Source organism: Narcine bancroftii, chromosome 10, assembly GCF_036971445.1.
Source record: "Narcine bancroftii isolate sNarBan1 chromosome 10, sNarBan1.hap1, whole genome shotgun sequence".
Lineage (NCBI taxonomy): Eukaryota > Metazoa > Chordata > Chondrichthyes > Torpediniformes > Narcinidae > Narcine > Narcine bancroftii.
Window position 1 is genome coordinate 35092229 of NC_091478.1, and position 13311 is coordinate 35105539.

Below are 13311 nucleotides of genomic sequence, written 5' to 3' on the forward strand. Positions count from 1 at the left end.
ATTTCAGCACAGTGCTCTGAGAAAGCGGGTGTAAGTGAATCCATGCGAAGTCATTCACTTGAATGACTGCTGGACAGATAGATCATCATGATGTTGCCCTTTTCTTTTCACTGAAACTGGTGGAGTTCAGCAGTACCTTTACCACATGTTTTGTGGCCATAACTTTGTTTTTTTTCCCCCCCACGGGATTTGCGGAGAATCAGTGTCCAAGGCCTCACAGCTGCAAACCCACCAATCCCTTCCCCTATCTTTAATCATCCCACAGATTAGGTTAATTGGACAGTGAAAAGGGCAGAAGATGGACAAACAGAGCCAGAGGTTCTCAATCTTTTTCTTTCCACTCACGTACCACTAAGTAATCCCGATGCTCTGCGATGAGTAAGGGAGTGTTTAAGGTGGGATGTGGGTGGGAAGAATCACTGCTCTAGACCCAATTGTCGCTGAAATATTTTGCTCGAGAAAAACTGGCATTGGCTGAGTACTACTACCATTTTCTAGCTTTGAATTAGGACCATCAAATATGCAGGATTTTTAAAAAAGCATTTACTGTGTAACTCAAAGGGAAGAGAATAAAAGTGAAATATTTATAATTGTCCAGATATTTTTGGATCTTGCACAAAATTACTTCAGTCTGAATTGACCACCGTCCATTTCTGGAACTCTGACGTTAACCCCAACTGATTCCATCTGCTCCAAATCCCTCAGGCAACTTTCTACATCATCTTAAGGGTGACTGTCCCCTCCTAGACTTCCCAATAAATCCTCAGTCCAATTTTTCTCATGCTCAGTGGCTTTCCCCACTTCGCAGAAGCATCAATGCAATTTCACGGGCTCCACTGGTCTCTGCCACCCATCTTGGGACAACTGGAGGGCAGGCCAATGAGCTTGTACTTTAACTCGATTAATAAGTCAAATCTGCAACAATCTCAGCCAAGGTTACCTCGAGTCCTTCTGGCAAATCTGTAGTGATGGTCCTCCACGTGGATTGGATTGGTATGAGGCAAGAAGAGGATGGAAAGTGATGAGGGTTGTTTTGATTGGTAGGTTAATTGAGAAACTGTAAATTTGCAAGAGCAGGAGAATTGTGTGGAGAAGTTAATGACATGAGAGGGGGTAAAAAAAATCAATGGGATTAGCATAGTTTCAATGCTTGAAGGTGTGTGGAGATACAATACACAATAGGTGGTGGAGTAGGCCAATTGGCCCGTCGAGCCAGCATTGCCATTTATCTGATCATGGCTGATCTTTCTCTTTCAATAACCAATCCAAACCCTCAACTCCCCTGCCCACAAGAGCCTAATCCAACTCTTTTAAATCTATCCAGTGAATCTGCCCCCCACAACGCTCTGAGTCAATGCATTCCACAGATCCACAACTCTCTGGGTAAAAAAAAATTCTCCTAATTTCTGTCTTAAATGGCCTTCCCTACAGTGAGCTGAAGAGCCTATTTCTGTGCTTTATGACTCTATGAACCCGTAATTTAACCACAATCATCAAGCCCTGTGCATAATATCAAATGAACAGCAAATAATAGTTTTTAGGCTTTATTCAGGCATGCTCTGGTTGCAACTAGATGACCTCTCCCCTTTCTCCACAGAACCTGTGAAATGGCAAGTTTAATTGCCTCAAAAATTGTCAAGGTGCATTCAAAACCCAAGAACCCCTCTTTCCCAGTCACGAATACTCTCTTAGCAAGACGAAAAGTAAACACTTACTCTAATAAGAAATTCTGGAAATTCACCAAGTTTTACCAATGGGCTGGTAGCATATTTAACTGTAGCGACAGGGGCCAGGCCAAAAAATACTTTAATCTTCTTTGCTAGCTCAGGCATTTTAGAGAAGGCAATAAAACCTGCGTGAGGGAGAACAGAATATTATGAGATAACTGAATAGCATTGCTAAAACTCTCAGTTTTTTTTCCGGGATTTGTGCACAAACTGAAGGCACCCATTTTAAGAGTTCCAAAAGCATGTAGTTGCAGAATTGGCAATGAGGTTAGCAGCAGTCATCATTATAGTGGAAGATATCTGACAGTAATGCCTGGATTATGTATTGTGCATGGTAAGATGCTGAAATCAGTAACTGCTTCAGTTGTTCCACACTCCTCACATGAAGCATTATTGCAGCCATGTGCAACATAATCTGCAGAAAACACACAAACACCAAGCTTTTCTTGTTGAAGAACCGCAAACTGCCATTTTTCATTCCAGCAGATGTAAAAAAAACTTTTAATGATGTAGTAAGACATCTTGACAATTTTTTGCTCAATGAAGTCCAATTCTGTACGTCTGGATTCTCAATCCCACAGAATCTTTAGTGGACTAACTGATTCACAAGTAATGAGAATTACACACAGGTCAGAGAGAAGAGTTTAAAAAGGAGTGTTTGCGGGCTTGTCATTTTAGAGGACCAATTGATTTGCAAGGAAAGAGTTATTCACAGGTTGGGGAGAAGAGACTAAAAACAAATGTTCACAGGGCTTGGCACTTTAGTGGACTAATCAAAATCGCGCATTATTATCACGGACAAGTGAAAGTAAAGCGGAGCAGTGATTGTTGGTGGCCAAGGTGTGAATGGCCCACTGTGGAAGTGGAGAGTTAGAGGCCCTGGCTCGAGAGGCTTCAGCGAGCAGAGGCCGAGGACATGCAATAGGTAAGGTCAAGTAAAATCTCTTTGCAATAACCCAAAGTAGGTAGTGCAGATGGCAGCGGTGTGCTTCATTGCTGCCTGCAGGAAATCTGGGACAGTGTAAGAGGTGCATCCAACCACAGTTCTTTACAGATTGCGTTAGGGAGCAGATGCTGGGTGAACCTGTGCCACATGCCAGTGAAGGCAGTTAAGGTTGAAGAGTTGGTAAAGGGAGCACGGGTTCAATTTCGTGGATCATTGGGATCTCTTCTGGAGTCTAGTACAAAAAGGATGGGTTGCACCTGAATGGGAGGGTGACTAATACCCTGGTGGGCAGAATTGCTAGAGCTGTTGGGGATGTTTAAACTAGTTTGGAAAAAGGATGGGTATCAAAATGAGGGGGCAGTAAATAGGGAAGAAGATGCATAAGATGGGACCAAGACAGGTCAGATCAGATGACCTGAGAAATGACAGCAGTTCGAATTTAAAAAGGGGCAAGGTAGCAGCAAGAAGTTGATCGGAGGGAGAAACTGAGTATCCCTATAAAAGTGTCAGGCTGTGTAGCAGAGCGGTCATCGAGGGAGCGGTAAGGCTTTGGTTCAACAGGCTTCGGCGAGAACAAGTAAGAGGTGAGGAATAGTCCTATTTGAGGAACAAAAAGGATTCAGCAGGTAGGCACAGGTAAGAGCCGGTTTATTTAAGTTGGGGAATATTTTGGGACCGGTGATCATAATGCCATTAGTTTAAGTTAATTATGGAGAAGGATAGGAGTCCGAGCCTCAGGTTGAGATTCTAAATTGGAGAACGGCCAATTTTGAGAAAATGAGAAAGCATCTAGAATGCGTGGATTGGGACGTTGTTTTCGGGCAAAGATGTGCGAGGTAAGTAGAGGACCTTCAAAGGGTGAAATTGAGAGTACAGAGTTTGTATGTTCCTGTCAGATTAGCAGGTTAGCCTTAGGTTCCAAGGGATATTGGGGATCTGGTTTGTAAGGTGTATAACAGGTACAGGCAACATGAAGCAAATGAGGTACTTGAGGAGTATTAAAAAAATGCAAGAAAAACCTCAAGAAATAAATCAGGACGACTAAAAGAAGATACGAAGTTGCTTTGGCAGACAATATACAGGTATATTAAGAGCAAAAGGACAGGAGGGACAAAATTGGCCCCGTTAAGATCAGTGGTCAGCTTTGTATGGAGCCAAAAGAGATGGGAGAGGTCCTTAATGTTTTTCTCTATTAATTCAGGAAAAGGGCACACAGTTGTGAGAAGTAATGAAAACAAGCAGAGAGCGCATGGAACCTACACAGATTAAAGAGGAGGAGATGCTTAATGTCTTAAAACAAATAAAGGTAGATAAATCCCCAGGGCCTGACAAGATATTCCCTCAGACTTTGAGAGAGGTTAGTGTAAAAATTGCAGGGGCTCTGGCAGAAATATTCCTTAGCTACAAATGTGGTGCCATAGGATGGGAGGGGAGCTCACGTTGTTTCGTTGTTTAAAAAAAGGCTTCAAAAGTAACCCTGGGAATTATAGGTCAGTGAGACTGACATCAGTAGCAGATAAATTATTGGAATGATATACAATTATTTGTATAGCCATGGAATGATTAGGATAGTCAACGTGGCTTGGTGCATGAAAGGTTGTGTTTATCCAATCTTACAGAAGTTTTCGAGTTTACCTGGAAAGTTGACGAAGGAAAGGCTAGGGATTTTGTCTACAAGGACTTTAGTAAAGCCTTTGACAAGGTCCTGCATGGGAGTTGTCAGGAAGGTTCAGATGCTAGATATTCACGGTGAAGTAGTGAACTGGATTGATAGTGGCTGGAAGGGAGAAGCCAGAGAGCAGTGGAAGATTAACGATTAGGCTCACTCAGCTAAAGCCAAGGGGCCCAGAAGGGAAGGAGCCCCAAGAGCAAAAAAAGTTTTAATTGAGTGTTACACGTGAAGGATATTTCAGTACTTTTGCCAATATTTTTATCCATATCTGGCATATTACAAAAATTGCAAATATTATTTTGTTTTCTAAATTAGGCTCCAAACAAATAAACATTCAGATGTTTTTAGGACTTCATACTGCAGCCGTGACATTGTATTTACCATGACAATGTTATCATGAGTTGGCATTAGCATGCACTTATACTGGTTAAAGAAGCCTGTTAGAACACGAATGCCAGTACTAAGAAATCTATAAAATATGACTAAACGGAAACGTTCCTTTACTAAGTCCATGTTTTACCGCACCCTTACAAATGGCAAGAAAATCAGAAGTTGGATGTGCTATTCTCCAAGAACAGGTAAAGCATTGTTTTAACTGTAAACTGTTTGCAAGTGAAGACAATGCTTGATTACTCAACAGTACCAGTTAGAGAATGATTACGTGAATGCATTTCTGGAGTGGATTGTTACTACAATTAAATTTCTTGTTTATGCATGTTGTACATTACACAAAATACGATACAAGTTGATTAACGTAACTTAATGTCTCTTTATTCTATTCAACGAAGGGTGGGGCAGGGGTGGGGCAAGGTCAGGAGGAGCCCTACTAAAGATCAGCCTAGGGGCCTGGGTGGTAGTTAATCTGTCACTTCCAGAGAGTAGTGGTGGGTAATTGCTTCCAAGACTGGAGGCCTGTGACTAGTGATGTGCCTTGGGGATTGGTGCTGGAACCATTGTTGTTTGCCATCTATATCGATGTTAAACTGGATCAGCACGTTTGCAGATGACACTAAGATTGGTGGTGTTGTGGACGGTGAAGGAGGTTTTCAAAACTTGCAGAGGGATCTGGACCTATTGGGAAAATGGGCTGGAAAAATGGCAGATGGAATTTAATCCAGACAAGTGTGAGATGTTGCATTTTGGAAAGACATACATATTAAATATTAAGGCACTGTGGAATGCTATAAAAGAGGGATCTGAGAATACAGATACATAATTCCCTGAAAGTGGCTTACAGAAGGAAACTATGAAGGTCATTAGGAGGGAAAATGTGAAGTTGGAAAGGAAGGTAGCAAATAATATCAAAAAGGATACCAAAAACTTTTTGTTTTGAAAGTACATGAAGAGGAAAAATGAATCAATAGTGGATATGGACTGACAGAAAATAACACTGGAGAAATTGTAAAATAAGAGACAAGGAGGGGCCAGGGGAATTGAATGAATACTGTGGGCAACATTAGCAGTATTACCGGACTTTCGAAGGTGTCAGGCAAGAGAAGCGAGTGCAGTCACGATCATCAGAGAGAAATCGCTTGCGAAGCTGAAATGTCTAGGGCTAGATAATTCTCCTAGACTAGATAGAGTGCACCCTCAGGTTCTGAAAAAGTAGCTGTAGAGATTGTGGAGGCATTGGAAATGATCGTCCAAGAATCAATAGATTCTGGCATGGTTCCAGAGGACAGGAAAATTGCAAAGGATACTCACAATTTAAAATGGGAGGGAGGTAGCAGAAAAGAAATTACAGACCTGTAAGCCTAACATAGGTGGGTGGGAAGTTGTAGGAGTCGATAGTCAATAATGAGATTATGGATTACCTGAGAGGTACTCCTCTACCATGGTAAGATAGGCCAAAGTCAGTATGGTTTCCTTAAGGGAAAACCTTGACTGATAAACCTACTGCAATTTTTTTTGTTGCGGAAACCAGGCTAAACAAAGGAGGTGCAGTGGATGTTGTATATTTGGATTTTCAAGGATTTTGACAAAGTGCCGCACACGAGGCTGCTTAACAAGATGAGAAAGTCTGGAATTATATGAAAGATACTAGCATGGGTAGAGCATTGGATGACCAGCAGAAAACAGAGGGATTCTATTCTAGTTAGCTACTGGTTACCAGTGGTATTCCATGTGGGTCCATGTTGGGGGCCACTTCTTTTTCTGTCGTACGTTAATGAATTGGATTGTGGAATAAATGGATTTGTGGCTATGTTTGCAGATCCTAAAAAGATAGGTGGAGGTAGTGAGGAGAAAATGGAGAGGCTGCAGAGAGACTTCAATAGCTTAGCAGAATGGCCAAAGAAGTGGTAAATGACATACAATGTTGGAAAGTGTCCAGTCATGTACTTTGGTGGAAGGAACAAAAGGGCCGACTATTATCTGGATGGGGAGAAAATTCAAAGGCACAATACCAGAAAGGTTAACCTCCCGATTGTCAGTGGTGAAGAAGGCATTAAATATAATGCTGGCATTTATATCTAGAGGAATGGAATACAAGAGCAGGGGTGTGATGTTGAGGCTTTATGTGGCACTGGTGAGGCCTCATTTGCAGTACAGTTTTGGGCTCCTTGTTTAAAACAGGATGCTCTGGCATTGGAGGGAGTTCAGAGAAGATCCACAAGAATGATTCCTGAAATGAAGGGATTAGCATATGAGGAACATTTGACGGCTCCTGAACTTGTTCCTTGGAGTTCAGAAGAATACGGGGGTGGGGGAGCCCCATAGAATAATTTCTAATGTTGAAAGGCCTGGACAGGATAGTTTTTCCCATGGTAGAGGAGCCCAGGAAATGAGGGCACAACTTCAGGACTGAAGTTGCTAACTAGAATAGAATCCCAATGAAAATGCAGAGAAATTTCTTTATCTAGAAAGTGGCGAACCTCTGGAATTTGCTATCATGGTCACTGTGGAGGCCAAGCCATTGGGTGTATTTAAGAAAGAGATAGCTAGATATCCGAATGATCAGGGATCAAAGGTTATGGGAAGAAGGCAGGAGGTGAGTGGGAAGATGGATCAGACTCGATGAGCCAAATAGCCTACTCCGCCACCTTCCGGTCTAAAAATCCATTTCAAAATTCTTCATCTATTGAGAATAATTAAAATTCAATTTATTTAATTTTCAAATATATTTTTGTTTCTGTCTTAATCCTATATCCTTTATTTCACAGTCTGCAAAATATTTTATATATAAAAAGGGAATATTGTGCCCTCTATTTTGATGTCTGTGACAAATCTTTAATAAGGTTGGTTTCTCACCCTGCTTGATCATAAACACTGATACAACTCTAATAAAACAACTTTCTTTGTGGTCAGGAGCTAGTTCAGCAAAAGGCTCGGTTTCACTTATTTTAAATAATGGGCAATGGATGTCCATTAGCAACCAAATTTCTTCCTGTTAGTCCTCCATACAAAATTATGAGCTTAGATTATATTCACACCATCTACCATATCTTCAAGGGTATTGTACAGTATCTATTTTTTTTTTTTTTAGAACTCGTTCCTCCATGGTATGTTTTATAGAGTGAGCAGTGTCAATATTAATTTTGGTAGTTGATAATTTGTTTTATTCCTTTCTACGTGAATCTTCTTCCAAATGTTGAGCAGATGGTGCAGTTCTGGTGAATTCCTATGTTGCACCAGCTTTTCATCCCACTTATATAGTATATGTTCAGGTACCTTCTCCCCTATTTTATCTAGCTCTAATCTGGTCCAATCTGATTTTTCCCTTGTTTGATAAAAATCTGATAGGTATCTTAATTGTGCTGCTCTATAATAATTCTTAAAGTTTGGTAGCTGTAAGCCCCCTTGTTTGTACCATTCTGTTAATTTATCTAGTGCTATCCTCGGTTTCCCCCCTTTCCATAAGAATTTCCTTATTATTTTCTTTAGCTCCTTGAAGAATTTCTCTGTTAGGTGAATTGGTAATGATTGAAATAGGTATTTTATCCTTGGGAAGATATTCATTTTAATGAAATTTACCCTTCCTATCAGCGTTAGTGGTAAGTCTTTCCAATGCTCTAAGTCGTCTTGTAATTTCTTCATTAATGGCTGATAATTTAGTTTGTATAGATGGCCTAGATTATTATCTAGTTAAATACCTAGGTATCGGATTGCTTGTGTTTGCCATCTAAATGGTGATTCTTTCTTAAACTTTGTGAAATCCACATTATTCACTGGCATTGCTTCACTTTTATTTGTGTTGATCTTGTACCCCGATACTTCTCCATATTCCTTCAATTTCTTATGTAATTCTTTTATTGATATTTCCGGTTCTGTTAAGTATACTATTACGTCATCTGCAAATAGACCGATTTTATATTCCTCTCTTTTATTTTTATCCCATTTATTTTATTTTCTGTTCTTATCAGTTCTGCCAGTGGTTCCATAGCTAACACGAACAGTGAGGGAGATAGTGGACATCCCTGCCTAGTTGACCTGCTTAATTTAAATTGATTTGATATATATCCATTTACTGTCACCTTCGCCATTGGTCCCTTATATAATGCTTTAATCCAATTAATATATTTCTCTGGTAGGTTGAACCTCTGTAGTACTTTGAATAAATAATTCTATTCTACTCTGTCAAAGGTTTTCTCTGCGTCTAAGGCAACTACCACTGTTGCCGTCTTGTTTCCTTGTACTGCATAGTTTAAGTTAATTAACTTACAGATATTGTCCTTTGTTCGTCTTTTCTTAAATCCAGTTTGATCTAGTTTTACTATTTTTGGTACACAGTCGGCCAATCTGCTAATAGTTTAGCTATTATCTTATAATCTGTGTTAAGTAGAGATATTGGTCTATATGATGTTGGTGTTAGTGGATCTTTCCCCATCTTTGGTATTACTGTAATTATTGCTGTTTTGCATGAATCTGGCATGTTTTGTGTTTCTTCAATCTGGTTCATTACTTCCAGGAGAGGAGGAATTAATAAGTCTTTAAATGTTTTATAGAATTCTATTGGGAGTCCATCCTCTCCCGGTGTTTTATTGTTCGGTAGTTTTTTTAATATATCCTGTATTTCCTCTATTTCAAATGATTTTATTAATTTATTTTGCACCTCTTCTTGCAATTTTGGATAACCTTTCCTTTAGAGAATGGGAGAGAAAAGGGATCAGAAGAATAGAAAATTGTTTTTCGGAAAATAAATTATTATCTTTTGAACAAATGAAGGACAAATATGGCATAACTCACAGTACAATGTTTGCATACCACCAACTGAAAACCTACTTGAAGGACAAACTGGATTGGAAAGAGCTCATAGAGCCTTAAGAAGAAGGCCTCTGCCTGGTCAATCACCGAGACCCGTGATAATTCAATGCTTGAATTATTTGGACAGAGAAACAATACTTCGTCTAGCAGTGCAAAATGCGAGACAACGACAAGCTCCATTAATGATTCAGAATAGTAGTTTTTTTTAAATCCCGATTTGAGCCAAGAGGTTATTCAGCGTCGGCATCGATTTAATTCAGTTAAAGAAGTTTTGTGGTGTAAAGGCTATAAGTCTACTTTTCGCTATCCAGCAGTGTTGAAGGTGTTTTGTGGAGACTTTCAATCTCGGTTTTTGGAGAATGAGCGTGAGGCAATGATTTTTGCTGATTTGTTACCAGATGTACGAGGACAAAGATGTAGTCCACCATTGTCTCCTAAAGAAAAATCTGGTTGTTCTGGAAATGGAAGAAATGGTAGAAATGGGAATGGAAAGAGTCTAGTTTCTCCTGAAATGGGGTCGCCGAGTTTGGAATCTCTTGGATGAATAGAAGAACTTTCTTATTCTTACTTTATTTTTATGTTAATATGATATTTTGTTGTTATTCTTTGTTTGGCTGGGGAGGGAGAGATTTGCTCTATGTTCTATTAGTCATCAACCACTGGTGGGTGATCCACACCCAAGATTGGTTTAGGGATTACTACCTTTTGGTAGTTTTTTTATGGTTTTTTTTTTTACTTTATCTTTTTTTCTATTTTTTTCATTTTTATTTTATTTAGCCTTTAATTTGTGGTTTCTTATTATCCTATTGGAGTTGTTTTGAGTTTTTATATATAGATATTATTAGTTCTTAGTAATATTAGTAGATATGTCAAAGTTGAGGTTTGCTACTTTTAATGTTCAAGATTTAAATCAATCAATTTTTGTTTAGATGGAATGTAAATTTGTTACAGCAATATAATGTGCCTATATTAAAACATTTAATAAAGTTATGGACAAAGAAAAAGAAAATGATAGATATTAGTGGTGAATTGTCGGCCTTGACTCCATTGTATAATAATCAACTTATTTCTTTCTCAATACATAATCGAAGTTTATTACATTGGAGATTTAAAGGTGTGGAAAATTTGGGAGATTATTTTAAAGGTAAATTTTTTATCTTTTGATCAGATGAGGGACAGTTATGGTATTGATAAGAATTCTTTGTTTCTTTATTATCAAATTCGATCTTTGGTAAAGCATGTGTTTGGCTGAGATATGATTTTACCTGAAGGGTTATATTTCAGTTATGTATTAAATATTACAGGATATAAATTTCAATTTGCTTTTGTATATTTAGCATTATCTGTAGCGAAAAAATGTAAGTGGAAAGATACGAATGATTGATATTAATAGATGGCATAATGAGATGAAATATTGTTTAATAATGAAAAATCATATGTTTTGCGTGATAATTATAGTTTTTTTAATTAATAAGTGGTTGTTATATTCAGAATATTTACATTTTGATTTACATTGATTAGATCTTAATATGTATGCATAATTTTTCTTTATTTTTTTTCTCTTTTTATGGCTCTCCTTAGGAGAGTTGGCTGAAGGGGGGGGGTTCTCTTTTTTCTTTTATATATATAAAATTTATCATTCATGTTTAAGTTTATTGTTATGTATGTTACTGAAGATCCAGCTGCGCTGGATGGGTCACGTCCCCAGAATGGAGGACCATCGCCTTCCCAAGATCGTATTATATGGCGAGCTCTCCACTGGCCACCGTGACAGAGGTGCACCAGGGAAAAGGTACAAGGACTGCCTAAAGAGATCTCTTGGTGCCTGCCACATTGACCACCGCCAGTGGGCTGATAACGCCTCAAACCGTGCATCTTGGCGCCTCACAGTTTGGCGGGCAGCAGCCTCCTTTGAAGAAGACCGCAGAGCCCACCTCACTGACAAAAGGCAAAGGAGGAAAAACCCAACACCCAACCCCAACCAACCAATTTTCCCTTGCAACCGCTGCAATCGTGTCTGCCTGTCCCGCATCGGACTGGTCAGCCACAAACGAGCCTGCAGCTGACGTGGACTTTTTACCCCCTCCATAAATCTTCGTCCGCGAAGCCAAGCCAAAGAAAAAAAATATTTTGAACGAATAAATAAAGTTTTAAAAGGACAAATTGGGAAGCAGGCTGAGGTTACCAGAAGGAAGCAATTTTGAATATGTGATTACAGACACAATGATAATTAAAAGATTTGTAACAAACATGTACATCAAACTGCAAGAGAAAGAGAACGACGAAACAAGCTGTAAACCCAAACAAAAATAGGAACAAGATCTAAACATAAAGATAAAGAATGAAATGTGGGAAAAGTTATGGTCCGGAACTATGAGAAATACAATAAACATGAGGTTACGCATGATTCAATATAATTGGTGACACAGGCTACACGCCATGCCCCAAAAGTTAAATAAATGGGACCCAACAGTATCAGACAGATGTATTCGCTGTAAGAAGGAAACGGGAACAACAGAACATGCAATTTGGGCATGTGAGAAAGTGGAAAAGTTTTGGGAAGATCTAAACCAGGTATTAAATAAAATCACAAAAAGCAACATACCAAAAAATCCAGAGATCTTTCTTCTAAGTAATATAAGAAGTAAAGAACTTGGACTCGATTTGTATGGAGCACAAAAAAGATTTATTATGATAGCCTTCGCGATAGCAAAAAAATGTATAATGTCAACTTGGAAATTAGAAGATAGCCTGAGAATACAGCAATGGTACATAGAAATGAATAGATGTACTCCATTGGAAAAAATAACATATAAGAAATAACATCACAGTATTTGAACAAATTTGGGAACCGTACATGGAACACAACAGAGGACCTCCACCACCTAAAATGACAGAAGGAGAAGACGACGAAATGAACTGTCCCAGTATGTAAAAGTAGAATGACACAAATTTCTTGTTTATTTTCATTGTGTGATGACATTGTTTAATAGGTTTAATGTATCGTATATGTTGAACGTTTACTGGGTGGGGAGGGGGGTGTGAAGGAGGGAGGGAAGGGAGGGGGTGTGAAGGAGGGAGGGAAGGGAGGGGGGAAAAGGGGAGAAAATGACACTGTGTATATTCAAGAGGGAAATGTTTGTGTGTATTTTGGTCAGTATGGTTCATAGTGTGAAAAATTTAAAAAATTTAAAAAAGAGTGAGCAGTGAAAACCATGGGAGTGGCCTTGTTCCTATTCACTCATGCACCGATGCAGTGCAATAGCATCGAGTTTCCTTTCTTCTCATTTCGCATGGAACCACTGAAGCAGCGGCTGAATTTCAAAACATAACTTTGTCCATACACAAGGCAGATTTCCTGTCAGATTCCCACCACTATAAGGATGAGAATCAACAGTCTCACTGCAATTCCTGGACCTAGATGCTTAAAACAATCCAATCAATGTTGCTCTTGCTTACAGCCTACATGTCCATAGTTTTTCCCTTGGATTCTTTTGCCACTTGTACAACATGGCAAATTTACGATAGCCAATTAGCTTATCGGCATGGCTTTCAAATGTGGAGGAAACAGGAGAGCCTGTGGGGAAAAAAACCACCCAATCATAGGGTGAATGTGTTTCCTCTATGCCACCAACACCCAAGTTCAGGATTAAAACTGGGTGCCTGGAGCGGAAGCAGCAGAAATAACTGCCATGCTACCAAACCTGAACCACAGAGGCCACAAACACCTATGCTGTGATCGGAATTAAAGCCATTACACACCA

The 13311-nt window shown here is 39.2% G+C and overlaps 1 protein-coding gene across 3 annotated transcripts in view; it reads right to left on the reverse strand.

Annotated features, from left to right (window-relative positions):
- The window catches only part of lipf (lipase, gastric), a 47226-nt gene that overhangs the window by 9842 nt on the left and 24073 nt on the right, over window positions 1-13311 (reverse strand). For all 3 annotated transcript variants that reach the window (XM_069900632.1, XM_069900634.1, XM_069900633.1), the window contains exon 7: window positions 1716-1852. In XM_069900632.1, coding sequence (XP_069756733.1) covers window positions 1716-1852 — 137 coding nt within the window. The remainder of the gene's footprint in view (window positions 1-1715; window positions 1853-13311) is intronic.